Source organism: Coniophora puteana, assembly GCF_000271625.1.
Source record: "Coniophora puteana RWD-64-598 SS2 unplaced genomic scaffold CONPUscaffold_11, whole genome shotgun sequence".
Taxonomy (NCBI): Eukaryota; Fungi; Basidiomycota; class Agaricomycetes; order Boletales; family Coniophoraceae; genus Coniophora; species Coniophora puteana.
In genome coordinates this window covers 1775250-1800299 of record NW_006913063.1, presented here as the reverse complement: position 1 = coordinate 1800299, position 25050 = coordinate 1775250, and the positions used below count along the sequence as shown (strand labels likewise).

Here is a 25050-nt window from a genome sequence, read left to right as displayed (position 1 = left end):
GCCCGAGAAGATGAGACACAAACAAAAGAGTGTTGTATATTCCGGCAGGACCGCAGAGGAGGTCATCAAAGGTTCAAAATATTGAGAAGTGAGATGAAGTCGCAGACAAATAACAGCATACGTGCCAGACACGGCATACTGAGTTGCCAAAAACAAGTGGGCGGTGCAATGGTGGCATCTACCGGAGTTGTGGTTGCCCCCACCAGTGAACACTCAGTAAAATGTGGTTTTCGCCGAGATCGACGTCGGACAACGCATCAGAGGTTATCAGAGACCGAGAAAAACAGGTGTCGTCAGCGTTCGAGATAAATAACAGGTCTGAAACCAATATCGACAGCCTCGGCCCTTCGATTCCCTTAACTTTGACAATGTACCGAGTACCAGTGGTAGGGCCCCGGTGTGCTACAGCCAAGCATCTCTCGTCTTTCACTAGTTTTGATTATTCAAAGCCTAAGTGTTGAACATACGATAGATACAATGTAGATGTCTGTCTAGAATAATCTATTTTATCGATACAGTGTGGCCTATCTCGTATTGATCAATGCTCATGTCAGTGAAGACAATGGAGAACACTACTCCATGCAATAAAAAGAGAAAAATATTACTCCAGGATCTACTTCACTTCAAAGCGATTATCATATGACCGCGTACAGATATCTTCAGGCGGAGGTGTTTCCGGCCAAGAGATCGAGGACTCGAGGTCGATCGTGGTCAGAACGCTCAACTGCGTACTCGATAGAGTCTCTTCGATGTCACTACCCCATAAGTAGCGGTACACAAATGTTACAATGACGAGTAGGTTGCATACGATCAGAGAAACGCACAGCTGCACAATGGCGCTGTCTCATAAGCGAGCAGCGCTGGGAAAAATGAGCTGTGTACACACCTGTAGCTCGACCGTAAGAGCTGATGCAAACGATGCCGTAGGGATAAGAAAAACCGTATGCGCGATGCTTACAGCAGAGCTCAATATGCTCATAGCAAAAACGGTGCGGGTAAGGACGCGGAGATGAACTTGAAGACGCGTGCGCCATAAGAGTCGCAGAGGCAAAAACACCAGGATCACATCGCCGGAAATATCAGCTGAAAAAACAAAACACCAGGGACAGTCAGAGTGAACCTCCGGGTCTGAAACCGATAAGGCGTAGAGCAATGCTTACTTATGAGCTCCACGATAGCGATCCCTGCATCCAATGGGCACAACCCCGGAGCACGTGTCTCCCAGTCCGCATGTGAGGCGCAGGTGGTTACTGTCAAAATGGTATTTGTCGCCCACATGGCTACAAACAGAACCAAGGATGCTCGAGCGACGTTGCATAGCCGACCCGGAGGCACGAAACGGAGAATGGATAGGAGGATGCTGAGGCGGGTGGACCATAGAGCCAGCGGGTGTATGGATAGTGCAATCCACGTGCCGATAACACGGGGATTCTTCGCTGGGCATTCATCCGTACAATCTCAAGTGCGGTCATCATCAGCGGGAGGCGGGCAGGGAAGTGCACCATTCACTCTTGGTTGAACGCACCCAAATGAGAGAAGTTGAGCCACAGAGCGACGCCAGAGACCACCGAAGCCGCCAGCGCTAGTGCGGCGGCAGCATCCTCCCACCAGAAACGACGTGCGCGAAGCCGAATGGCGAGTCGTAGAGCTGTCACCAGTGACGCGAAGATGTGAAAAGCGAACTGTGCATCTGGAAGATGTTGCATCATAAGTATGTGCGTACGAAACGGGAGACCAAGAAACCGAGATACGGACAAAATAACACACCACGCCCCTGCGGAACTGAAGGGGATGCCATCAAAACGCTTGCGCGGCAAGTGGCAGTCGCAGAGAAAGGACGAAGGGACAAAATAACGAGACACGGCAGCCCAACCCCACAGCCGAGTGGGCAGGGCAGGATTTACACATCGTCAAAAGAACACAGCGACACGTGTAAAACGGCTGCACAAAGTAGACTAGGGTTATCAAAGAAGGGGGAAAAAAGAACAAAGATCAGGATATCGTGCGCGTGAGCGGTGGTCGAGGTACAGGAGGAGCGAAAACCCCTAGCTAGCGACTGCGGCCTCAAGCTTCAAGTTCAAGCTTCAATTCAAAGGTCCCGTTTTGGCAGGTCCCGATATCCCTTTGCACTACCAATGCAAATTCAGCTCGCACTAGACCCTACTAGACCCTCGAGCCTCGTTCGCGTGGACCAGAGTTTTCAGTTGTGAGACCTTCTCGATCCCCGTAAAGAAAGGCCCAGAGAACGGGCTGCAGCCCAAGCACCGCAGCAACGATACAGCGGCACCGCTGCGGCACCGTACGTATAGATTTCACCCAAGAGATTCCTTCGTGCGCCATATTCGCCACTTGCTGGAGTAATCCGCCTATGAGCGCAGTATATGCAACATCGCGATTGGCGCTCACCGTCTCTGTTATCCGACCGATGGCATAGTATGTAAAGGATGAGAGGGGGTTTCGTCTTCAACCGACCTTCGGAGGGCGCAAACGCGCACCATTGACTTCTCGATATCATGTGTTCATTCAAGTTGTTTTGGCTTCGCCCTGGAGAATGGAAAGATAAGCTGACGCTGACGCTGCGCCGGACTGACCTTCGGATGCAGATAAGCTCGAAACACTTGAATTTCACATCCCGTAAACCATCTCAAATACCAACTTCGTAGGACTCAGCGGCATCCCTTGATCGTAATCCTCAAAGTTCGATTGCATTCCGTAGCTACACACAAGCGCATCAACACAGGACATGACCGTAAGCCGTAGGAGCACGTCGCCAAACAAAGTCAAGTCTTACGGAGCCGAACCATGGTCCATGTGTACGAGCGCCTTCTGTGGATCACGGATTCTCGCCAGAAGTCAACCCAGATTGAAAGCACTGTCAAGTGAACCGGGGTTGAAATGCGGATAGCGAGGCTAGATGTTATCTCAGCATGTCCTCATCGGTGGGATTCTTGAAGCCCATCGATGACCACATGATAGCGGCGTTGAGATCGTCAGCGCCGTCGTCTTTGACGCCGACGACACCGTCGACTTCGTACACGGCGCGGGTCTGAGCAGAAAGCACGAAGGGGAAAAAGTCATTAGCAATGCGAAAGACGTTTAAGTCATATGTTAGATGCACTCACCAAGCCGAGCGAAACCTTGATAGCAGGTGCACCAGGTGCGTACGCTTCGAGTACGTCATCGTCCAACTCATCGCTACCGCTAGACAGTCCCTCGCGTCGCCGGATGAGTCGCAGAATGTTCCGTGCGGCGACCTCGCCCTGGTAGTACGCCGTGTGGCCCGCATTGATCGCACCGAACGCGTCCGCACAGTCGCCAATCGCGAAGATGTGTGGGTAGCGCGTCTCCGTCTGCGTCACCATCACTCCATCCTCTTCAATGTCTACAGGCCCGCCCGCTTCACCGTCGACACCGAAGGGCGACGTGTCAAGCTGCATCGTGGGTAGCACACGCGCCATCTTGCTGTCCGACAACACCGTATCGGAATCCATGGCCGCGAGGAGGCCCGTGTTTGGAATTTGGCCAGTACACAGGAGCTATAGAACATAGAGCTCGATGAGATGCTAGGTCACATGGATGACGGTATGAATACCCACCAGGAGGTCAGTCCGGATCTCGCGCCCTGACTGGGTGCGGACCATGCGAATGGGGAGCTCGCCTGGCTTGGAGGCGATTGGAGGAGCGGAGACGGACTGCATGTCAAGTCGCTCGCCGAGCATGACGTCGACGCCGAGGTTCTCGAGGCTCTGCAAGACTGCACGGAGATTTCGTCAGCTGTGACGTTATGTTAGCGGAGCTGGAGTGGACACGTACCTTCGTCATGCAATGATGGGTCGAAGCGAGGAAGGAGCTGTCGACGTGAGTGCAGAAGCGTGACGGTCTTGTTCGGGTGGAGGTGTGCGATGTCCGACGCGAACTCTGGCGCCGACGACGGGTGACAGTTAGCAAGACCCAGTGACTCCAGATATCGGTTGACTCACGAATACCAAGTGCGCCTCCTCCAACGACCAAGATGTTATGAGCGCACTCCACACGCTTCTGAGCCTTTTGTAGCCAGCTGACACTATCCGTCTTCATGCCTGAATACGACATGGGTGGAGATGCAGGAATATCCTTCCCGGGGTGTTCCTCTATGGGACCCCACAGATCTATAGGGGCGGGGAGATGCGCCCCCAGAGCATATATTGCGTAGTCGAAATTAAGTTTGGTGTCTAGTCCGTACTCGGGGAATGCGCGGCTGAGGTGGACGTGGTCCGGGCCCATTTCGGTGATGTTGGCGTGTAGCCGGATGTTGTCATGTCCAGCGAGCGAGGGAGTGCTCGAGGCGGGGGAAGGAGCGGAAAGTAGTTGGGATTTATCAAAGACGGGGTCGTAGGGGATAACTTTAGACAGACGCCAAAATTAGGTTTTTGTTGAATGGATGATCGTGTGAGCAGACGCACATGCTTTATGTTCGTGCCCGGGTAGGACAGCGAAGCGAGGCAAACTATAGACATCTTTAGATGGAAAAGCAGTGGTATGAGCGTCGTTATTCGTAAGAGGTCGGACATGCAGGACGAAGGCAACTTACGATTAAAGTGTCTGCAGGGGGCGGGCGCTTAGTAAGACACGTCGACATCACAGCAAGCGGACAACGTACGAGTTTCTATCAACAAGGACTACTCTCCATCCCTCTGGAAGGCCATGGGCAAGAAGCTTCGCGGCTCGGTAACCTGTCACCAAACGGGCGGGCGGGGACGGAAACAGTCAAGTTGAGCACCCGTGAACTTTGACTTTATTAACAAAATAGGTAATTAAATATGCTTACCGCCGTAAGACCCTCCGAAAACAGCGACAGTCTTGGGTTGTGTTGAGGTCGATGCGGTCGATGGTGAAGGTAATGTTGAGGTCGACATGGTGGGGAAAGGCAAGGAAGAGGAGGGAGACCGAAGCCCCAAAAGAATGAGCCGACCGGGAGATGGAGATGAGTGGTGCGAGGACAGAAAATGGCCTCGCCAAGGGACTTATCAGATAAACTATTTTGGAGCCCGACCATCGGCAATAAACCGGCTTATGACGCTCACTCACACTCTCCTTTTCCCGGGATCACAAGTGCAGTCCGACGGGCCAGGCTTCCAACACGCTTGTGCACTTTCTCAGCTCTCTTTCTCTCTCAACAAGGACCTCTATTGAACGATTTTGACCGGAATTTTGTCAGCACAACTAGACTCTTACCATGTTGATGTGATTCAGACGTTTGTTCGCCAGTCCGCCAGTAGGTCAGCCCACCTTCCCCAAAAGGCAGCCTGGTTCCACCGAGTTCCACCCCGCACCGAGGGAACGTCTTGCGCGAGCTCCGAGAAGTCTGGGATGTCATCACTCTAAAACCTTCCAGGTGCTGCCCGCCGTGTCTCTGACTCTCACCAGTGACCACAGCAAGCACGTCTATGCTGCAGACAAAAGCAAACGATGAGAGTCTCGTTGCTACGCTCTCATAAAGCTGCAAAACCCGATCCTTCCCGATCACTATCGGCCGGCTCCGCCGCATTTCCGTGGCGGTCCGACGCGGCCGCTGGGCGTATCGGACTTGGGCGGCCTAACGACTGCACGCTTGCATCTGGCTTATACAAGGTTTACGTCGAAGCTCGCCATCGAGCGTTCGTGGTGACCTCATCGACATCATCTTGCATCATGACTATACACGACTATCACTAACCATAGCTGGGTCCCTTCTTCACTGAAGGGATGCGAACATTCATCTCCAGTCTATTTCTAGCTTGCGAACGTTTCAAGATCGATCAACACAAGCTGCACGGACCATCCCTAAGTACAATGCCACACGCGGAGCATCGCTTGGTGCAACTCTCTCATGAAACTCTCATACAATAGGCAGCTTGATTTTCATACTCTTTGCACCAGTCCAACAACGTGGTACCTACCGAAGTGAGTGCGATTCGGACTCCTACTATAATTGCACTCCTTTTCATGGCAGTTGTACAGTTCGAGCTCCCAAGATTCGCGTTTCAGGGCACATCTGGCAGGAACATCGCCCACCTCACAAACGGTAGATCCGTTGAACAAGCGTTCGTGTGTTGATGCTCTCACTTGTGATCCTGCCGAGATGAGAATGACGCTGCTCCTCCTCACGCACATGGTCCACCAGCACTCCTCGTCTCCGTGCAGTGAAGACCACGCGACTTTGGAACGTACCAACTGACTTTGACTTCTCACCACGCTACATAGCCATGGCCCATGGCCACCTCATCGTCTCGTTCCGAAGGGTTATCCACGTGTCTTAATTCGTAATAGCGTTTGGGAACGTTGGGTAGCGCCACACGCTACGAAGGGTGAAGCCGCTCAGGATGATCTGCACGTTTCAAGTATGTATAACCCGTTAATCGATGCAACTTTTCATTGAATCATCGCCTTTGCATTATAGCTCAAAAGGCAAAAGCAGCATGTCCAAAGTCAGCTACAATGCTCTGGCATTCGCCCCCATCATCGTGCGACATAGTCTGGTCAACAGCTCTGAGTCCCCACTCGGACCGCCTCCACGTTAGTACGGTCGCGATGGAAGCGTCATCCTCATATCTCTCTCTCAAATTTGTTGATCCAACCCCCCCCCCCCCCGGGAGTCGCCTTCCAGGAGTCTCGGTTACACCGTGTCAATCCCCGATCACCCAGGACATGTTATGTATGCGTTATGTAAAGGCGTTGCCTCGGTGTCGCCCTTGCATCGCAACTGCCCCGCCAACTCACGTTGTCCGGCGCGACGGGGTTTCCAGTCTCCCTGGAATTCGGCTCGCTCGCGCCGTCCGCTCCGGCGGATCGCGGAAAATTTGCCGCCGGCACACCTTGGTCCCTCGGGAGTCGGCCTTGGGCCTGGCTCGGGAAAGTGAGGTTAATCGCCAAAAGCGTTGGCGATCGTGCGCTCGAGCGGGCTAATATTAGCTCTTGCAGCGTACACAAAGTGTACGTCCACGGACGATTTATCCTTTTGAACTTACGCCAGCGCCATCTGATCTATCAGTGTTATTGTAGGCCTTTCCTGTGCGCAGCGGGTTTCCCGATGCCATGAGAGGTAAGAGCTGGTCCGCGATCGGATGGCGCGCGTACGTGCAGTGCGCGCTCGACTCACATCAAGGACGTGAATGAGGTTACTCATCTTTACTCATCCAACGCAGCGGGGTACACCGATCGTGGCCCTCGTCGACACGCTGTGCACATCAGGGTGCCGCCAGACTATCTCCCTGGGGACGTTATCGCTTTCAAACTGAACAACAATGCATGGAACTGTGAGCATCGGTCACAGCGAACCATTGTCTCGCCCGGTGTATATTGATCTTGTGCTAATCTCGAATATAGATAAACACGTATAGATCCCAGGCTATCTATGCATCAGGAATTCCTTCGCAGCATCACGAACGTGCGTCTGAGCATCCCTCGTTGCGCTCCATCTATCACTGATTGCAAACCACGGGTAGCGCTAGCGCCTACGTTGTTTGTATAAACAGTCCTTGCCATGTACGTATGCTGATATCTATACCTGGACCTAGACCTGGCGAGAATTCGAACAAGCACCCATAACACCTGCCTTCAACCAGTCTAGAATTTCGCGTTCTCGTCCAAGGCACTCCATGAAAGGCATGCACTAGACCGCGGTAGCGGCAGCGGCATCTCAGCTGAGTCAAACGGAACAGGCCTTTGCAATGGAGCGACTTCAAGCTTCATTATGATATCCGCATACATATACGGCTCACCTGTTCAGTCGCGCCACCCGGGTTTGAAATACGTTCCATTATGCAGATCGACGGAACAACTCGAAGCCACTCGATCGGGCTGTAAACAATACGCCGTCGTGGGGACGTTTCGGAAAGTATCTTAGCAGTCTGAGAAATCACAGGCAGGTGCCGTGCCCTGCCAGACGCTTTGTTCATCATGATTTCTGTGTGTGATCACCTCGGATTCCGAGACGACAGTGACGTCACAGCAAAGGCTATGGTAGATGCATCGGTGTTATGATTCGAGGGTCGTGGGGGAGGTAACCCAGCGTGTTCATACTTACTACCGTATGATCCTCGAAGAGAACAAGGGATAGACTCGGAACGCAATGATGTTGATCGTATATGCAACGTGCTAGTCATAAGAATGATAAGACATATAAAACAAAGGAAAACGAAACGAGATAACACGAAACAGGCAAGAAGAGAAGAGAAGCGATGATAGATAATACTCAGTGGCTATGGCTAGCTATCTTAAGCGGTGATTATAACATATACCGAGTCGAGTTGGGCGTGAGCGAGAATACATACAGTCAATCGATCCAAAAAAAAAACGTAAGGAGATCTAAACGTCCAAACATTATACGCATTACTGTCCACCTGTGTCCACATATGTGCATCCTCCTACACCATCGGCACCATAGCCCCAGCCCCAGCCCCAGCCCCAGCCCCAGGCCACTGACAAGCCCTCTTCTCCTCTTATATCCCAATCGTCTAAGTATGTACAGCATCCAGCAATGCGGCCCGCACGCCGGTCTGCTCTGCGCCATTATCCGGTTCAGCTAATAGGGAACGTCATATACAAGAAAACGAGGCGACCAAATAGATAAGCCAGATACAAGGTGTTGCATAATATTAGAACAACAACAAACGATGGTCGTTGAGGTAGGTGCATGAGTGAGGAAATAGATGGATGAGAGTCATGAGACGGGTGGGCGGATGGATGGATGGATGAAGCGTGGCGGTGCGCCGATCGTGAGAGGATATCATGCTGTGAGGTGTCTGAGGATAGAAGCGGGAGATGAGGTGCTGTGCGATTGTCCGGTGATGTGTCTGAGGGCGCGGGCTTGAAGATGGGCGACTCGAAATTGCGTTCGTTTGTCATCATGACATAGCGCGAGCTTAGATGACGTTCAGCTTCTCGAGGTGGTTACGCAGGATACCCTCCCGTACTGCACAAATGGACAACCGAACGAGCGAAAACGGGGGCAAGGCATCATCGATCAGCCAGAACGTTCGCTCCAAAACAGTTGGATCAAAACGCACCCCCGACCAGCACGGCTTGCGTCGCCTGTGTATCGATTGCAGACGTCTCGTGGCAGAAGAATGAACGCGGTTTCGGCGAAAGTCGTTTCTGCATAGTGCGAGAACGTGCAAAGGCACGCGGGAAATGATCAGCACGGAGCTCGGAGGTTTACGATAGAAGCCGCGTACATGGTATGCCTTGAACTTGTCCTTGAAATCTACATCACATCAAATGAACAGAAAACCACCGTCAGCTCAATCCCATGACCAAAGCAGGCACCGGCGGTGCTAGCGACACGCGGCGGCGCAGGGAAATCAAGCAGACGACTTACACTTTGTGACATGAGGCACGTCGTTTGGCGCCGAACCGTAGCTCGGGACGTACGTCTTGACCTGGATGCCAGCCGCGAGCGTCTTGTCCAGGATGTCCATCTACACGAACCAACGTCCAAACACACCCGACAATGATCCGAGACACGAAACGTGTAGCGGCGCGATAAAGAACGGACACGAAAAGAAAGTGGAACAAGTCAGCGTCAGATCGGGAAATCCGGGAACCAGACAGAAGACAGGATAGGGTTTCATCCACCCGTCACGGCGCAGGAGATCCATCCCAAAGTTCTCCTTAGCGACGGCAGATGACGGATGCTCGAGCCGGAGGCAGCTGGCCCAACGGAACGAAACAGAAACAAGACTAACCTTGTTCAGGAATAAGATGATGTGGGCACGTGCCATAAGTGGGTTCCTGCAGACATCTTTCCAAAGCAGTATCGAGTCCTCCTATGAATGCGGACGAAGAAGCAGAGTAGTCGATCCGAGTGAGTAGTGCGGTGGCGATGAGTGACGTGAGCTCATCAAAAGAAGTAGAGATGGGGGGGAACGTACCAGTCGGTTAACGTTGCGGTCCTCATCGAGTGTCTGATTGAACGCAAGTGGCGCAAGGAAGATAATCGATTGGACTGCCAATTGCGAGTGAATGAATAGGCGGACATCGGGGGCTGTCCGTGACGACACTCACCGTCATCAAAGTAGGGCACCCATTGAGGACGCTGTCAATCCCGCATCAGTCCATTGGGTCGTGCGTACGGCGATGTCACCGGGACATGTAAACACTCACCATATTCCGACTACCGCCTACATCGTAGATATACCACTCTGAGCCTGATGGGGGACAAGCGTCAGATACACGGCGCTGCGAACGTGAAGCACTGATGATGGACACAGACCCAACGCACCATTGTCCGTTACGAACCGGTGCTCCTCCACGCCAAATGTCCGCAGCCGGGCACGCACAATGTCATCTGTTGTTGTAGAACAGCGTCGGTGAGATAAGACGGCCGGTGACAACAAAACCTCTGATGCCGACCTTCCGTGGGTTCGTAGTCCGCCGTCGCCACCCTCGCGGTATCATCCAGGAAGCTGTGATGCGCCGGCGTTTGAGGACCAATGTCCAAAGACAAGGAATAATGCAGTGTTACTCACAACCCGGGCTGGTCTTCCATGCGAATACCCCTCTGATCCAGCACTTGCTTGACGGCGGCGTCTTGCCATAATGAAACGATGTCTGCGCAGGAGGCGGCGAGCACCAGCGTAGGGTCGTCCTTGTTGCGCGCGTCGACCGTGTTCGGTCGGCGGTGTCCACTGGGTCTCGGGTTGTCCGGGTCCTGGTCTGAATTTTGTCCTGAACCCGTGACTCGCTGGAGGACGGACTTCCAAGCGCTGCCCGCGCGGACGCAGAGTTCGGGCACACGGCTGGGATCGAAGTTCTCTGGGAGGAGCTGCCGCGTGAGATTGGTCTCCATAGATAGCAGGGGCAGGAGGCGTAGCCGTATCCTCCGGTGGTAATCAGTCAGGGGACCCTGTTCCACGGGAGGTGGGGGTGGGGGAGCTGAGGATGTTGACGCGTAGTTACTGGCTGATTTGGGCGAACGTGCACTCTGGAGGTCGAGCTCTTCGTCCAAGATTGTGAGCAGCTTCTTGACGGAGCTGTGGAGTGTTCAGTACGAAATTTAAGTGGATATATGCGTGGAACACACCCGATGAGATTGAGCTGGATGATGGTTCTCCATACAGATCTCTCGCCCTCGAAGTAAGAGGGATTGAACGCCATTTGGAAATCTGGGGTAGCCATAGGTTACAATGTGAGAAGGAAGAATGGGAGGAAAAGAGAGGACGCACTTCTAAGCATCGTTGATTTGCCCGACTCTGCCTGGCCTGTGTTGACGGAGAGCGGATGAACGCCGGTGAGGGGGTGAGGACGAAGGCGACGAAGGCGGAGACGTACCTAGGAGGAGCACTTTGATAGCCTTCTTTTTCTTCTCCCATGTCTTCTTGGATTCGAGGATGCTCTCGTCTATTTCGCGGGATATGCGGAGGGCTTCCTGTTGCTGTATGAGGCGCTCGCGCTTCTCCTCCTCTGTCTCGTTGGGAGGTGGTCTGAAGAGGAGGGACCAGGCGTCGTCATTATTGTCGTTCTTCTCGAGAGAAGAGCGACTTCTGTGTCTTGTGACGACGTCGATGGAGGTCATGGTGGTTGGGATGATGTGGCTGGGGGAGGAGGAAGATGAAAAGATGGCGGGACGGGGACAAGAAAGGGTAGGGGCGATGCGCTACTTAGGCCATGGTAACATAGCCAATGTCAAGTCCAGATCTCTTAGTGAGATCGCATCCGACGCCAGCGCTTTTCCTTATCCGGACACGCCTCACCTCGCTGTTCGCGTTAGACAGCGACTGCCCCGGGATCACTAAGCCCAATTCTCTTCCCCGCTTTTCGTCCGAGTGTTACAGCACACCTGACACTTCTTCTCGCATCTGACCACTTCAGACTCGAGACATATTCCTTCACGTGGCACATAGGCTCTCGAACATCAATCGAAGCACCAAGAACTGCCTCGGCTCCTGCTTACGTGGTCATAATAATTAAGCCCCACAGCCCCCGCATTCTCGGATGCCCTGCTTCTCGCTGCCATCCCACTTATCTCCCAGTGACTTCGGTGCTCATTGCCTCTACCCATCAATACCCTCTATCCGCAGCAGCGCCTTTATCAGATCTAGAGCATACATAGCATTCCCTATGACGAACCATGGCGGTCGTCGCTTCAACAAGCGCGCTCTGAAAAATCATTTCTAGTGTCCACTGAGGACCGACTCGGGCATCATCATCCCAATCTGCAGGTGATGCGTTGCCATTAGAGCATGTTATTGCATCAAGACCCTTTGGGCACGCAGCGCGACGTACCAGATAATGGGGCATATCGACCTATGTAGCACACATATATGTCCGTCCGTCAGCACACGTTGGTCTCCGTCATCGGTGTAGCTCGGTGCGCGACCGATCGCGTCGCCGTGCCAAACAGAAAACCAGATTTGAAAAAAGCAGGGACCCACCACCTCGTGCATACGCAGATCTCCCGCGACGCTGCAGAGCATATACGCCTCCCTCCGATCGAGCCCGTGCTCCGCCGCCAGGAAGCTGATCATGTTTCGCACCGCCGATCGCGCAGCTTCACGAACATCTGCAATTTCAACGTCACGCGCGACGACTGAGTCAGCGCGGGTGCAAAGGGCAGCGCGTGGTCATCGGTTTACCCGGATCAACGCCCGTAGTCGTATAATACCCCATCTCGGCGCCTCTTTCCGCGGTCCGACTCACAAAGTGTGGGGTGTTGACATACGGCTTATCTTTGCGCACCGTCAGCCGTACCTTAACCTTCATTGACGTTTCGATCGCGGTTCCTGTAGCGGCAGACAAAGTTAGATAGCTCAGAGATTTGCGATAATCAGACTTGTGCTGTGCCCCAGGCAAACGGGGATAGAAGTTAAACCCGAGGAAACTCACCAGCCACCTCTTTCAAAGATTTTGTGTTTGGATGTCATGGCATCGTGGTAGCGTCATGGCGGACGATCGAAACGCGATTGTTGACCCATTTCGAAAGCATATGTTTGTTTGTTTAGTCAGACCGAAACGCCCGAGTCGGGCATCGTCAACATGGGTGACTCACCGCCATCTCCTTGAGCAGCATGACCATCCTATGTGCGATAGTCGCTCAGTCAGTTTCATATGTCAGTGGTGAGATATGGAACGCCATGCTCAATCATGTAAACCCTCGGGAGACGATATCGGTCCTGCCGGCGCGAATAGACGCGCCAGCAGCTTGCTATGTCAGCGAAAACACTCACCCCAACGGAGAACAATCCACCCTCAACTTCAACAGGGAGGAAAAGGGTCGAACCCCGCGTCAGATGGCGCGTGTCCATATTTCCGCCGGTATGATAAGGCGGAATCGTCGAAAACGCGCCCTGCTCGCGGCGCGCGACACCCATCTCGCCGCAGAAGGGGCGTATCGGCACGCGGATCCGCTCGAGCGCGCTCCCTGCAGCACCAACACCGAGGTCGACGCGCTCACGGAACGTCGTAACCCCCTCCTCCAGGTCCCTCTCGAGGTCCCAGATCTTCAACGCTGCCTCTTGGAACTCTGGATCGTCCGCGAGGAGCCCAAAGCCAGGGATGATCGCCGTCCAGCCCCACGCGCCCGGCTGCAGCTCGAGCACGTCGACCTGCAGCGTGTCGCCCGGCCGCGCGCCGCGCACGAACACGGGCCCGTTCACCTGGTCGCACTGCGAGAAGACCATGCGCACGACGTCGGCTGCGGTCGACGATGCGGTGAGCTGCCCGTTGGATGCGTCGAGGCAGTCGAAGGAGACGGTGTCGCCCGAGTCGATGGTGATTGCGGGCGGGATGCTGCCGTTGTTTCACATGTGAAATGTTGAGAACGTAGCTTGAGTGCCAGAGGTTCGACACGTTAGGTAGGGTCCTTGACGCACCTGTTGTCCCAAGTCAGGTTCGCCTGCTCGCGTTTCACCGCGTGTATGGACATCTTCAAAGCACCAAGTAGAAGATGAACGCAACACTATCCGTTATCTGCCAAGGTCAGCTCCACGATCCACGCACTGTCTCCCATCCCACGCGTCGAGGCATACTTACATGCTCTTACATGACCACCGGGCCAAGGTCCGGTGACTTGTCGGGACGTTCCTACCATGCTCAGATTTAGGCCGCCCAGATGTCGACCCGGGGTATTCCTTCGCTGGTCATGGACGATCAAACAGCTTCAAACAGCCCCCCAAACCCGCACGCAGTCCCTGTGGCATCGCAGGGCAGTGCCATGAACTTCCCAGGCCAATTATCAAGATAGCCTTCACGGACACCCAACAACCTCTCCGTTGCTCTGTTTCGTTCCACACACTCGCTATCAGTGTGGATAGGCACCACAGTTCTTGCGGGTGTGGAACCCTGATCTACGCCTCCTAGTAGCATGCAGGCTGGCAACGGTGCACCATCATGTCTCTAGGATCCACAGTCTATGTTTGTATGCACGGCGATCAGTATAACTTCTTTATGGCAAGTCATTAGATAATTGAAACATATACTATTTCCAGATTTCCCTGTCTGATAGATCGCGTCCTCGTTTCGCTCAGAAGGGCACCACAGCTTCAGATCCCATGAACGCTCCCCACTGAATAGGCCTAGCCTGACACCCCATCTTCGACTTCACCGTCTGCTTCTCCCGATGCGCCTCGCGACGGTGAGCAACAACATCAACAAGGTGCCGCATCGTCGGCCGTCCGTGCGGGCAGTTCCAGGGCTGATCCATCGTCCCCATATGCCGTACAACCTGCACATAATTCAAGAGCCCTAGCTTGAGAACGATCATCAACATTAGGAGATGGCCGATCCATAACGTACGGTAGTCATTTGCGCCTGCGTGAGCGGCTTGCCGACCATGATGCTCTTCCTGCAGGCACGCATCGCGAACATCGCGCGCGCCTTGGAGCAGCGTACCATCGTCCCCTTTGGCCGATCCTGCATCAGGTGGATGATCTCCTCCAGGTCTGTTTTTGATTTTGGTTTTGGTTTCCGCATCCGTTTCCAATTCCATTTACGGGTGCAGGGCGTGACAGGACAGGGATCGGAGTCGGAGCCAGCGTGCGCCCGAAATGAAGAGAGGGGTGCCGTTGACGGTTGGATGACAGTTTTAATTAAAGGCGGGTCGATGGACAGATTTATGAGATCGTGATGCGTGCAGTAGTCAACGGTGGTAGACGAAGTGTCAAAAATACGTGAGTTGCGTGTTCAGCATCGGTTCTCAATTTTAGACCCTTACCTCGCATGTCAAACACCGTGCTCTTGCTCACGGGCTGAGCAACCAGACAAAGCCTCGAGCCGCTCGCGGCTTCCGGGTCCTCAATATGGTCAACCTCGAACCCATTCTGTCGAAGCACGTCGATATTCTCCATCGCAAGCAGCTCGTCAGCGGCTGTAAGCTCAAGCGGCTGGGGCCTGCATCACGTATCAGCATCGCTGTCATTTCGGAATGAGAAAAATTATCCGCTCATCGTGACACACCTGAACAGCTTCTGCGACTGGATATTCGTCGTCTGCTGCAGCGTCTCGAAGTTGTACTTCTCATCAGCGGCATGCTGATCGACAATGAACAGATCATCCAGGCTGCCCGCGCTAGCGGCGCTCGCCGGATCGCCACCGCCACCATCAACATCACCCCCTGGCAGGGCATCCGAAGCCAACGCTCGTCGTCGGGCGACGATGAAGCCGAGGTTGAACTGCCCCAAGATCTCCATTTCACCAAAGTCGCTCTTGCGGATGATACGCGAAAGCGTCGCGCTAGCCTTTGCGTCGTCCACGGATTTGTCAAGCCCCGCCGCTTCAGAATCAGTACTATCCCCTGTTTGACCGGTTTGTGGTGTAGGTGCATCTAGGGGCCATGATGATTGGTCCACCAGTGCATGTCTGGGGTCGTCCTTGGCAAGCTCATTCCAGCGGCTGGCTATGCGTCCCAAGTCGAAGCGGATCGTGAATGTCGCATCACCCGATGGCATATTGCTGGCTTTGTCTTCCGAACCAACCACCGATTCTTGGTCGACATCAATAACTTCGTACTCGGTCAAGTCCACAACGTCCGAAGAAGCCCCAGCATCCTGTGGAGTGATATGGGGACTGTCAATGTTCATAAGTTCCCAATCCTCCAAAGGTTCGCCTGAGCTTGGAGGAAGACCGTATGCATGGCCCTCGCCTTCAGTCGGGTGCAGTCCATGTTCTTCTGACGACGCATGGCTAGGAGCTTCGATAATCATGTCCGTTGGATCGACCTCAGGCTCAGAGCTTGTCATCATCCGACGTTTGCGAGAAAGACCAGCAGCAGCGACGTCTTCGCGGCGTGCAACATCGTCCCTCTCATCATGAGCGCTACGAGACTGAGCATGTCCACAAGTCTCCATCTCTTCATCTTCATCCAGCTCATCTCGTTCTTCTTCTCTGTCAGCTTGCTCTTCTTTTTCTTCATCGTCATCCCCGCCCCTTTCTTCTTCTCCTTCATCCTCCTCCTCCTCCACATCTACACTCGGAACCTGGCTCCCCGCAGCAGCGAACGCTCGGAGCTTCGTCCTGAACGAGACCTTGAACGCCGGCCGCTGCTGCTCCTCCAGCCTCGGCTTCTTCTTCGCCCTCCCGCTGTCCCCATCATCATCATCGGGGCGGAGATTCCACGACGCGTTTCGCGTGCTCAGCACCATCTGCACAGGTTTCGCCTTCCGGCGACCGCCCACGCCCGCGTCGGCCCCAGCCCCGGCCCCGACACCATTGTCATCCCCGACACCAACGAGACCAAGGCCCGATCTCGACGAGTCGACCGGCCGACCGAGCCCGTTCGCCCCGGCCCCACTCACTGCCGTAGCCGGTACCGAGCGCCTAGAATCGTCACAAACACCCTCCGTGAGCATCGACGCTCTCCGTTGGGCCTCGATCTCGAACTCGGTCTCGGTCTTGGTCTCGGCCTCAACCTTGGTCCCATCCGCACCCGGCGGCGCCTCAAACTCGGAGCGGGTGCGTCGCCTCGAACACGGGGCCGACGACGGAGCCGGCGATCCAGACGCATGCCTTGTGTTGGTGGCACTGGCGGAAGTATCGGACGTCTTCGGTGCCTCGTCGGCATCTTCCGGGAGAAATAGGGGCTCGCGTGCAGAGCTGGAAGAGCGGTGTTTATGATCATGCTCAGGGTGAGCGTCGTCAACTAGGAGCGGAGGGTTCCGTCGGTCCATCGAGACAGACGTAGGTGGATCTCCGACGTCGACGGCTGTTGTTGGGAGGCTTGCGGAGGGTATGGGCGGGTCGTTGACGGCGATGACAATGGGGGATGCACCTCGGACATTGCGGGTGGGGAGACTCGGCGAACTACGGTCACTGGAGGACTGCGGTTGAGATTGGGGCAGAGATGGGGCATGACGCTGAAGCTGCGAGTGCAGGGTCTGAGTCCCTGCGAGACCGACATCATAGGTAGACCTTGACGAAGAGAAGGTTTCCTCCAGAGCAATCTAGGGTCGACAATGTCATACATGCAATCAGTCTGACGAAATTTTACAAAATTCAGCGACGGGCTGTGCTCACCTTGAGAGCTTCCAGAAGGTTGTTCTCGCTATGCAAGAAGATCGTGCGTTTATCCGGGCTAACGTTGATGTCGCATGCATCTACGATACGCGGTAAGATGTGTCATAAACCACGAGCTACGTTGAGAAAGTAGGGCTTCGACACTCACGGGTTGGGAGTATGAAATCGGCGACAATAAAGGGAGACTGATTGGCGTTGAAGGATCGATAAATCTCATTGAACGCTTTCTGAACCTGCCATCAGAACTGTCAACCACTCCACTACATACCCTGCATGACGTCCCTGTTCGTACCTTGGAAGGGTTGTAGGGTCTCCCATTGACAAAGAAGAACTGTCTGTCCGTGGTTGTCCGCCCTGAGTTGACAGCGAACTTCGAGATGAGACCACGGACTTGAACATGCGTGGTTCCGGATCTAATGACCGTCAACTTCTTTGGTCGGATAGCCGCGGATGATGACCACAGCTCCACACTTACGCGTCAGGATCATCCGCTACCTGTCTCCTCAAAACTGCCTTTTCGGTCTCGACTTCGAACTCCAATTCCAGGTCGACAACGTTGTCGAGGGCACGTGAGCCCCATAATGCGGTCGCAGATGACTTGATAGAAGGTACCCCATCTGTTCGGAGTTGCACGGCCTTGCGACTGGGAGTGGGAGCCGACGGTAAGTAAGTGGTGATGAACTGTTAGTCGAGGTGAAACACGCTTTGGACACGCACCCTCCCTCCGGCGTGTTCGTCACGGTGAGCCGAACGCCCCTATTCTCCTTGGTGCACGGAACGAGAGCGTAGGCGTTCAAGAGGTTCAGAGCTTTTCCAAACTCTCGTTTGATGTTGCGTTCCAGCTCCTTGCGGCGCACGGGCAAGGGTTTGAAGAGGCCCGTGACAGAGACGGTGGTGCCTCTCTAGCAAATTTAGCACCCGGAGGAGTCTCGGAGACGAGGGAGATGACCGGCCGTACCTGGCGAGCGACTTTTCCGTTTCTGTTCTTAATCTCTCCAGCCCTATCCATCTCCAGCACGGAACCCATTGGAGCCTCCGAGGACGTCGCGGTCGTCACTGTTACTCCGTCGCTCAATGCACATAGTGACGACAAGGCTTCTCCACGAAAGCCAAACGTCAGCACAGTCGAAAGATCCTCAAATGACGCGAGCTTAGAAGTGTGGTGTTTGAGCGCTGAGGATCATTATTCATTAGCATGACGAAGGTTCGATGCGTGCCACTAAACTTACCTATGCTGTCGTAGTCGGCCGGGGCAATGCCACTCCCGTTATCGATAACTTCTATCAACTTGAGGCCGTAGTTGTGAAAGCGAACCTCTATGTTAGTAAATGAGTTACAGGAAGGCGGTGGTGTGCATCAGAAGCGTGCAGCATACCAATATTGGTGGCACCTGCGTCAAGGCTGTTTTCAACAAGTTCTTTGATAGCTGTTTGTAGATCAATGACGACCTGTCCCGACGTTATCCTGTGGACCGAATGGCTGTCGATGGCTTTAATGGCCGCGGCGTCTTGGATTCCGTTTGAGACATGCTGTGACATTCGAGAGCAGAGAGGAGGGCGTTGGATGTAATTGTACGCCCACTGAACTTCCGCTTTTGAGCAGCCTGAGTAACAACAAAGAACAGGAGTGTCTGTTGTGGCGGGGACGAGCGCCTAAGAAGTCTGATGCTACGCACAGCGTTTCCACTTTTATGAGCAAACACAATGAACAAGCAAAGTTCGCGGCGGCGAAACGGTCGTGTGTGGGCAGGCAGCGAGGAGCAGCGAGGCGGACTAAATTGACCCTGCCTCAATTGGCTGACTGACAGGCGGAAGCATTTCGCGTCGTTACGTTTCTGTCCAGCCCGAGCCAGCTGCTGACTCCATATAAGGGCTCCGTTGGTCAGTTCAGTTCCATGTGCCTGCAACGTTTTTCTCTTCACCGACTTCATCTCTAGTTCAGCTCTCAGCCAGGCGCATCAATGTCGCTCGTCGGCCCCCCAGCGTCCCACAACGAAGTTCCCCTCACCAGGGAGATGCTCATCGACCTCCTTGGTGACATGTCCGAGCAGATCAGGCTCGTCTTTGGCTGCAAGATCAGGCTCTTCGTCCATGGTGGAGCCGTCATGATCCTCCACCCCTCCCTCTCCCAGCAGAGCAGAAGGCGGACAACCCGCGACGTCGACTACATCAGGCGCGCCTTCGGCCACGAATGGCGCAAGATGGGTATCCACGACGCTGAGACGAAGCTTCAAATATGCATCAATGCGACTGCGCTCCGCTTTAGAATAGGGTGGGTTTATCAATCAAGCAGCGATCTTCGACATGATCGAACTGACTCGTATCGACTTCTAGCTCTGACTGGATGAACGCAGACCCCGATGTTGCCCTCCCCTTTGCCCGAAAGTGAGTATCTCTACTCCATGTCCGCCACACTCGTCATCCCGTCATCCCGAAAGAACCCGCCTGAACCAGGTTGACTCATTACCTAAACAATCTTGCAGTGCAAATGCAGAGGTGTATGACCCGATATACCACGACTCGAAGCAGCCCAACAATGTCTCCATGAACGCCGTCTTCGACTCGCCCTTCCTCACGCTCATCGCCGTCACCCCGTTCTGGGGCGTCGCCCTCAAGCTCGTGCGGTACAAGAAGGAGGACCCCTCCGACATCGCCGCCCTCCTCCGCCACGGCACCACACTCAACGGCGTGCAGTGGACGCCTGAGATTCTCGAGAGCTGGCTCACGAGGCTGTGCTGGCCGATGGGCTACAACCAGTACCAGGGTCAACAGCTCGGCGAGCTCCGCGACCGGATCCGCGATGCGGTGCGCAACGCGCAGGCATACGACGCCGCGCACGGGACGAGCGACATGCAACTTGTCTCACAGGCGCAGATACAACCCCCTGCCCCGCCGGCGTCGGCCGACCCCTTCGGTCACGGACGTATGTCACTACATTCGAATATGTTCATGCAGGTCCAAGGACCGGGGCCCATTCCCATCTCGCCCACGCCAGCCCCTCAGCCCAGCACCCAGTCTTTCCCATGGGGCGCACCCTCGCAGCCACCACCACCTCCGGCTGCCCAGCACCAGCCGTCAAGCTGGGAACAGCAACAGCCGCCGGTGGTCCAGTCCCTCCAGCCATGGCACAGCTCCTCGCACGTACCCTCGCCTCCGGGGTTCGTCCCCGAAAAACGCTCCTCAAGACACCGCGAGTCGCGTCGTCATCGAACGCCCTCGCCTGCTCCTCCGTCTGTGACGTCGATGCGCGTCTCTGACCACTGGCCAGGACATGGATCGTCGCACTCACATTCACACTCGCATTCGCATCCGCATTCCCACCCGCACTCGCACCTGGCAGCACCACCCATCATGTCCTTTGTATCATGACTCCGGCTTCGACGACGTTCTACAGCCGCAAATAATATCGATCGCCTTCTCGATCCACCACGATCGATCGCCTTGCTCTTTGCTCCTTGCCTTTTGCTTCATTGATCTGAACTCTGAACCCGAACTCAACATTATACCATCCACGCCCTATGACGCACGCTCTCAATATCCGATATCACCCGCCGCACATGCACTATTCAGCCATTACCCCATCATAGAAAGTGCACGTGTATTCTCAAGTGATACCATGCATTCTTCATTTCCTTGTTCCCTCGTTTCTTCATTTCTTCGCTCTCGATCTCATATGACTCTCTCGTGGCTCCCGCAAATCGACTCTTGTAACCAATATTGCCTCGTGTACCTGCCTGTAACGCTACCCATCTGCTTCGTTCGCTCTGCTAGACCTTGCTCTGCTCTTGCTTCCCGTCTCCCTTCTATTAGGGTCTTTATAATATTGTCTCCCCATGGTTGCCATACGCTCTCTCGCTTCTATCTACACCAGATGTAGTCCATATGTAACGCCGTAGAACAGCTGCATCTAATTGTACTTCTGGTCAAGTCGCCGCGATGCGCAATACATAACAATGCGTATACCATCATCGCTGTCTACGTCATGTATTATAACGTCGGAACGCAGTGGCGAATGCTGACCGGTATTTTGTCCGCAGGCAGAGGTGTGATCCTGTCCAATGGGGCACGCTTAGCAAGGGCAAGTAGGTTGAGGCGCAGTTTTCGTATGAGAGCGTCTTCCGTCTGGGCAGATGGAGCCGTCGTGGTCCCATTTGTGGCCTGGCTAGCTTGTAGCACCTGCGCCTGCACCTGTGGCTTCGTCTCCCCATCTACATCCATAGCATCTGCATCTTCCTCTTCCTCTTCCCCCTCCTCCTCTTCCTCCTGCTTCAACGCCTGCTTATCGACAACCACCGTTACACCATTCGGCTGGCCACCCACACCATCCGCGGTACCCTTCCTGACCAGCTGCTCAATCGCCTCCGCTGAATACTCCAGTGCCGCCTCAAGCACGTCCGACGAGTCCTCCACCACCCCATTCACACTCGCACCTGCACCCGCACCAGCATCTCCCTCGGCCTTCGACTCCACCTGCGCCTGTGCCTCCCGGTGGCTCTGAATCGCAAACGCAAGGTATTCCATCGCATTGTGCGCCTCCCCCTCGAGCGCCTCCTCCGTCTTGCGCCGCTTGTGCGCCGCCCCGGCCCACTCGTCCTCCGCGATGAACAGCTCCTCGGGTGCGTAAATGAGCGCCGCGAGGTCAAGCTGCTCGTCCAGCACGAGTGGCTGGGCGGGTGTACAGGCACCAGACGAGTTCAGCGCGCTCGCGAGCGCTCGCTCGAGTTCGGGAGATAGGGTGAGGCTCGGATCGGGCGAGGAATGGGGGTCTGGGAGCGCGAGGCGCGCGGCGACGGCGCGCAGGACGGCGTGGCGCCCGTGGGTGGTGGGATTGACAACGGTCTCCTCAACGTAGCGGGCGAGGGGCATTCCCAAGGGAAGCTGCGCGTCGTCGACAGGTGACACCTAATAGAAATAAAATAAAATCAGCTGCGCTGAATCCAAATGCGGGACTCGAAAGAGCTCACCGGCGGAGACGTCTCGTCGGGTGACGGCGGCCGCACGAACTCTGCCAGACTGCGAACGTACGCCAGCCCATCCACACCGCCGTACACCAGATCTCGGATATACGCTGACCCGTCGCGCGCATTTTCGTCCCGCCAGTGCTCGGCATCAGACTGATGAACTTTATCTTCCCCAGCTGCTGCTTCTGGTGACGAGAGCTCGGGGCGTTTTCTGCGCAAACCATAATCTTCAATGGACTCGCGAATAGTAGCGAAGACGTCGTCCTCGGAGGTCGTCGTGTCGGCGTTCATCGACATCTCCTCCGTCAGCCCCGCAAATGAGCCGAAGTCTGCGGGCAGAGCTTCCCTGAGCTGGTACTCTTCATCCTCTTTCTCGCGCTCCTGTTCTTTGTCCTTTTCTTTGATCCTAGCACGTGATGGAGCTGCGCGGGTAATGGTCCAATGTCGACGCTTACGCGTAGCTGGGACGGTAGAAGCAGGTGTAGGGGCTGAAGGTTGGGTCGGCGATGGAGGACGACGGGAGATGGATGGGAGTGGGCGATCGGTAGCAATGTTGACGGGGCGGTAGAAAACTGGTGCTGGTGAATCTGGGATTTGGTGTAGAGGCCATAATATCGGTCGCGTCGGTGGCTCGGGTGCGAAGACCGATAATATTGAAAACGGGTCCTCAACTACGGAGGCGTCATCTTTCAGATAATGAAAGCGTTTCGATTTGCAAAGTGGCGTACCTTCTAGGTAGTCAAGACTTCCTTCGGCGGTATAAGGTGGCCCCCCCTTCTCCATCCTCAAACGCTCCTTCTTCGTTCGGTACCGCTTGCCTATCGGTGCCACCGTCGTCAGGCGCGTTTGTCTTGTGATAATGGCATAACGTACCTCGAAGCTTCAACGCTAGCATGAGCTCCGACCAATCAGAGCCCGGCGGGAACGCCGCTAGCCCATCCTTCGAGCCAGGAAGACGACCTTCCGAATCGATGCTCTCGGATATGGTCGGAATTTTCTTGCCCCGACCGCGCTTGTTGGATTGCTGCTGCTGCTGAACGGAAGGCGCAGGCGAGCCCTCGAGGTCCATCGGTGTCTGCGCCGTCGCCAAGGTCTCGGCGTCATTTTCGTCGACGTTCAGCGTGGTTGAGTCGTCATCTTGCTCGACATCGATGTTCCAGTCGGTCTCGTACTCGATGACGGTGGCCGCTGCTTTGGAGATATGGTCGAGACCCCATGTCTCTATGCGGTCGGCTTCCGCGTGGTAGATGGTCCCGGGTGGATTGAACGTCTTGGCGTTCGAGGTGACTAGACGGAAGTCATCCTAAAAAGCGCATATAGTCACTTATCACATCGCGCGAAATGATCGTGGTTACTCACTGTGAATTCCTCCAAAGAACGATACTTCCCCCGACTCACTTTCGTGGAAACGGTTCCAAAATCCATCGGACGTTTGATGACATCCGCGTAGCCCGGGATCTGGTCTGCGGGGACAGGCTGGAGAAAAAAGGCATAGTCGTCTTTCCTGTGAATAACAATGAGATCAAGACAACGCTGAAAGAACAAGGTCGAACGGACTTCTTGATTTGTATGATGAGTTTTGTCAAGACCTCTTTCAGAGGCTTTAGCTTAACTGGGCGAGGGACCTTCTCGACTTTGACATCTTGAGGGACTGGGGTCGCGCCTTTCGATTTGCTCTTCTTCAAAATTTTCGAGGCCTTGAGCGCCTTGAGAGATGGAAGTTTGAGGGTCAAGCCGGAGCCTGATGGTACAGACGACCCATTCGTCTCGGCGTGGTAAACAGAGGGGCCAGGGTTGTCGTTTTCAGCAAACGAGTCGAACTCGTTCATGCTTGTGTCTGTTGCAAGGGATTATGTAACATCCCTCATACATACTGGGCTGTCCACGTGATCGGCGCGCCATGGGCCGCCCCTGGTTTGTGTCCCTTGCTCAACCGCGCCGTACAACCTGACTTGCCTGTTTTTTCCATATTGCGTCCATGTTCTCATTCCCCCAGGTCAACATCCCCTCAACTCTCTGCCGTCGGTAGGCTCCAAAATAGGGTCGACGGAATCACCTAGCATTCCACGATAGGCCCGCATCGGCGCGGCGGCGCATTTCAATGCTCTCGGTGTCTCTCCCGGTCTTCGCTAGGTTTACACGGTTTCAGCGGTGACACACATACCCGATGGACTTAAACTCTAAACTATAGACGCCTGCATGGACCTGTCAAGTCACTGTGCGTTTACATACGACCGCCCAGATGAATGAACAATACAAGCATGCTCCGAACCCCAGTGCGATGACCGCTGTCCCTCATTTGTTTACCTCAGGCAGCACCCTCTCCTACTGATGAACGCCGAGGAGACGTCATGCATACCCTGCCCATGAGGCTTTCTGCCAATATCTTCTCCCCCTCGCGACGCCCGCTTTAAGCTTCCGGGGGCGGTCACAAGGTACCCTGGATATACAACGACAAACCGCGTACTTGTCTATACTTGCTGGTGAACTCTGCTGTGTCGCCTGTTTTGACCAACACAAGTCTAAAAAGGGGTATGTGGGGAAAGATCGAGACCATTATCCCATTAGGTTTCGGGGAGGCCCACACTAGAGTGTCTTCGTTCTTGAAAAAACCTGGCCCTCCG

At 54.7% G+C, this 25050-nt stretch overlaps 9 protein-coding genes across 9 annotated transcripts; 2 read left to right on the top strand and 7 right to left on the bottom strand.

The window, feature by feature from the left end:
- Window positions 1-613: 613 nt before the first annotated feature.
- Window positions 614-1090, bottom strand: CONPUDRAFT_61887 (uncharacterized protein; the record flags this gene model as incomplete). The annotated part of the gene is made up of 2 exons (XM_007773601.1): window positions 614-843; window positions 883-1090. Coding segments are annotated over 2 exons (438 nt in total), but the record flags the coding sequence as incomplete, so codon positions are not given.
- A 1478-nt stretch (window positions 1091-2568) lies between these two features.
- Window positions 2569-4973, bottom strand: CONPUDRAFT_167991 (FAD/NAD(P)-binding domain-containing protein). Its single transcript, XM_007774109.1, has 9 exons — window positions 4808-4973; window positions 4640-4712; window positions 4571-4581; window positions 4443-4496; window positions 3981-4382; window positions 3814-3918; window positions 3597-3754; window positions 3123-3536; window positions 2569-3046 (listed from the first exon to the last, which is right to left on the bottom strand). Exons 1-9 carry the CDS (start codon window positions 4893-4895, stop codon window positions 2918-2920), a joined length of 1434 nt encoding a protein of 477 aa, XP_007772299.1. The 5' UTR covers window positions 4896-4973; the 3' UTR covers window positions 2569-2917.
- Window positions 4974-5713: 740 nt separating this feature from the next.
- Window positions 5714-6467, top strand: CONPUDRAFT_84251 (uncharacterized protein). Its single transcript, XM_007774108.1, has 3 exons — window positions 5714-5922; window positions 5980-6359; window positions 6419-6467. The coding sequence occupies exons 1-2, from the start codon at window positions 5849-5851 to the stop codon at window positions 6194-6196; spliced, it is 291 nt and encodes a 96-aa protein (XP_007772298.1). The 5' UTR covers window positions 5714-5848; the 3' UTR covers window positions 6197-6359; window positions 6419-6467.
- Window positions 6468-8240: 1773 nt separating this feature from the next.
- CONPUDRAFT_167990 (G-protein alpha subunit) lies at window positions 8241-11533 on the bottom strand (the record flags this gene model as incomplete). Its single annotated transcript, XM_007774107.1, has 14 exons — window positions 8241-8932; window positions 9027-9114; window positions 9195-9223; window positions 9338-9437; window positions 9705-9785; window positions 9891-9964; window positions 10024-10054; window positions 10123-10166; window positions 10241-10306; window positions 10372-10424; window positions 10488-10991; window positions 11042-11123; window positions 11184-11219; window positions 11290-11533. The coding sequence occupies 14 exons, from the start codon at window positions 11531-11533 to the stop codon at window positions 8883-8885; spliced, it is 1482 nt and encodes a 493-aa protein (XP_007772297.1). The 3' UTR covers window positions 8241-8882.
- Window positions 11534-11989: 456 nt separating this feature from the next.
- On the bottom strand, window positions 11990-13887 carry CONPUDRAFT_139088 (Formamidase). Its single transcript, XM_007774106.1, has 8 exons — window positions 13830-13887; window positions 13185-13746; window positions 13007-13034; window positions 12844-12852; window positions 12594-12740; window positions 12393-12520; window positions 12244-12264; window positions 11990-12173 (listed from the first exon to the last, which is right to left on the bottom strand). The coding sequence occupies exons 1-8, from the start codon at window positions 13880-13882 to the stop codon at window positions 12132-12134; spliced, it is 990 nt and encodes a 329-aa protein (XP_007772296.1). The 5' UTR covers window positions 13883-13887; the 3' UTR covers window positions 11990-12131.
- A 592-nt stretch (window positions 13888-14479) lies between these two features.
- CONPUDRAFT_61519 (uncharacterized protein) lies at window positions 14480-15902 on the bottom strand (the record flags this gene model as incomplete). The annotated part of the gene is made up of 5 exons (XM_007773568.1): window positions 14480-14566; window positions 14600-14680; window positions 14752-14897; window positions 15170-15345; window positions 15412-15902. The coding sequence occupies 5 exons, from the start codon at window positions 15900-15902 to the stop codon at window positions 14480-14482; spliced, it is 981 nt and encodes a 326-aa protein (XP_007771758.1).
- A 1543-nt stretch (window positions 15903-17445) lies between these two features.
- CONPUDRAFT_61572 (DNA mismatch repair protein MutL) lies at window positions 17446-19004 on the bottom strand (the record flags this gene model as incomplete). Its single annotated transcript, XM_007773576.1, has 8 exons — window positions 17446-17546; window positions 17615-17699; window positions 17759-17896; window positions 17962-18109; window positions 18178-18368; window positions 18425-18639; window positions 18696-18782; window positions 18842-19004. 8 exons carry the CDS (start codon window positions 19002-19004, stop codon window positions 17446-17448), a joined length of 1128 nt encoding a protein of 375 aa, XP_007771766.1.
- Window positions 19005-19406: 402 nt separating this feature from the next.
- On the top strand, window positions 19407-21297 carry CONPUDRAFT_84249 (uncharacterized protein). The gene is made up of 3 exons (XM_007774105.1): window positions 19407-19737; window positions 19800-19850; window positions 19949-21297. The coding sequence occupies exons 1-3, from the start codon at window positions 19427-19429 to the stop codon at window positions 20832-20834; spliced, it is 1248 nt and encodes a 415-aa protein (XP_007772295.1). The 5' UTR covers window positions 19407-19426; the 3' UTR covers window positions 20835-21297.
- Window positions 21298-22387: 1090 nt separating this feature from the next.
- On the bottom strand, window positions 22388-24255 carry CONPUDRAFT_62190 (uncharacterized protein; the record flags this gene model as incomplete). The annotated part of the gene is made up of 5 exons (XM_007773629.1): window positions 22388-23097; window positions 23155-23244; window positions 23300-23729; window positions 23786-23930; window positions 23984-24255. The coding sequence occupies 5 exons, from the start codon at window positions 24253-24255 to the stop codon at window positions 22388-22390; spliced, it is 1647 nt and encodes a 548-aa protein (XP_007771819.1).
- Between the last annotated feature and the right edge of the window lie 795 nt (window positions 24256-25050).

Bases quoted from the DNA above. Each gene is read 5' to 3' on its own strand.
- CONPUDRAFT_139088 (XM_007774106.1), bottom strand. From the start codon at position 13,882: ATGTCCATACACGCGGTGAAACGCGAGCAGGCGAACCTGACTTGGGAC. The intron at 13,035-13,184 runs GTGAGTGTTTTC...TATCGCACATAG, and splicing joins GTGGATTGTTCTCCGTTGGG to GATGGTCATGCTGCTCAAGG. The intron at 12,521-12,593 runs GTAAACCGATGA...TTGAAATTGCAG, and splicing joins GACTACGGGCGTTGATCCGG to ATGTTCGTGAAGCTGCGCGA.
- CONPUDRAFT_84249 (XM_007774105.1), top strand. From the start codon at position 19,427: ATGTCGCTCGTCGGCCCCCCAGCGTCCCACAACGAAGTTCCCCTCACC. The intron at 19,738-19,799 runs GTGGGTTTATCA...ATCGACTTCTAG, and splicing joins GCGCTCCGCTTTAGAATAGG to CTCTGACTGGATGAACGCAG. The intron at 19,851-19,948 runs GTGAGTATCTCT...ACAATCTTGCAG, and splicing joins GCCCTCCCCTTTGCCCGAAA to TGCAAATGCAGAGGTGTATG.
- CONPUDRAFT_167991 (XM_007774109.1), bottom strand. From the start codon at position 4,895: ATGTCGACCTCAACATTACCTTCACCATCGACCGCATCGACCTCAACA. The intron at 4,383-4,442 runs GTGCGTCTGCTC...GTCTGTCTAAAG, and splicing joins CGGGCACGAACATAAAGCAT to TTATCCCCTACGACCCCGTC. The intron at 3,047-3,122 runs GTGAGTGCATCT...CTTTCTGCTCAG, and splicing joins TCAAGGTTTCGCTCGGCTTG to ACCCGCGCCGTGTACGAAGT.
- CONPUDRAFT_84251 (XM_007774108.1), top strand. From the start codon at position 5,849: ATGAAACTCTCATACAATAGGCAGCTTGATTTTCATACTCTTTGCACC. The intron at 5,923-5,979 runs GTGAGTGCGATT...GCAGTTGTACAG, and splicing joins ACAACGTGGTACCTACCGAA to TTCGAGCTCCCAAGATTCGC.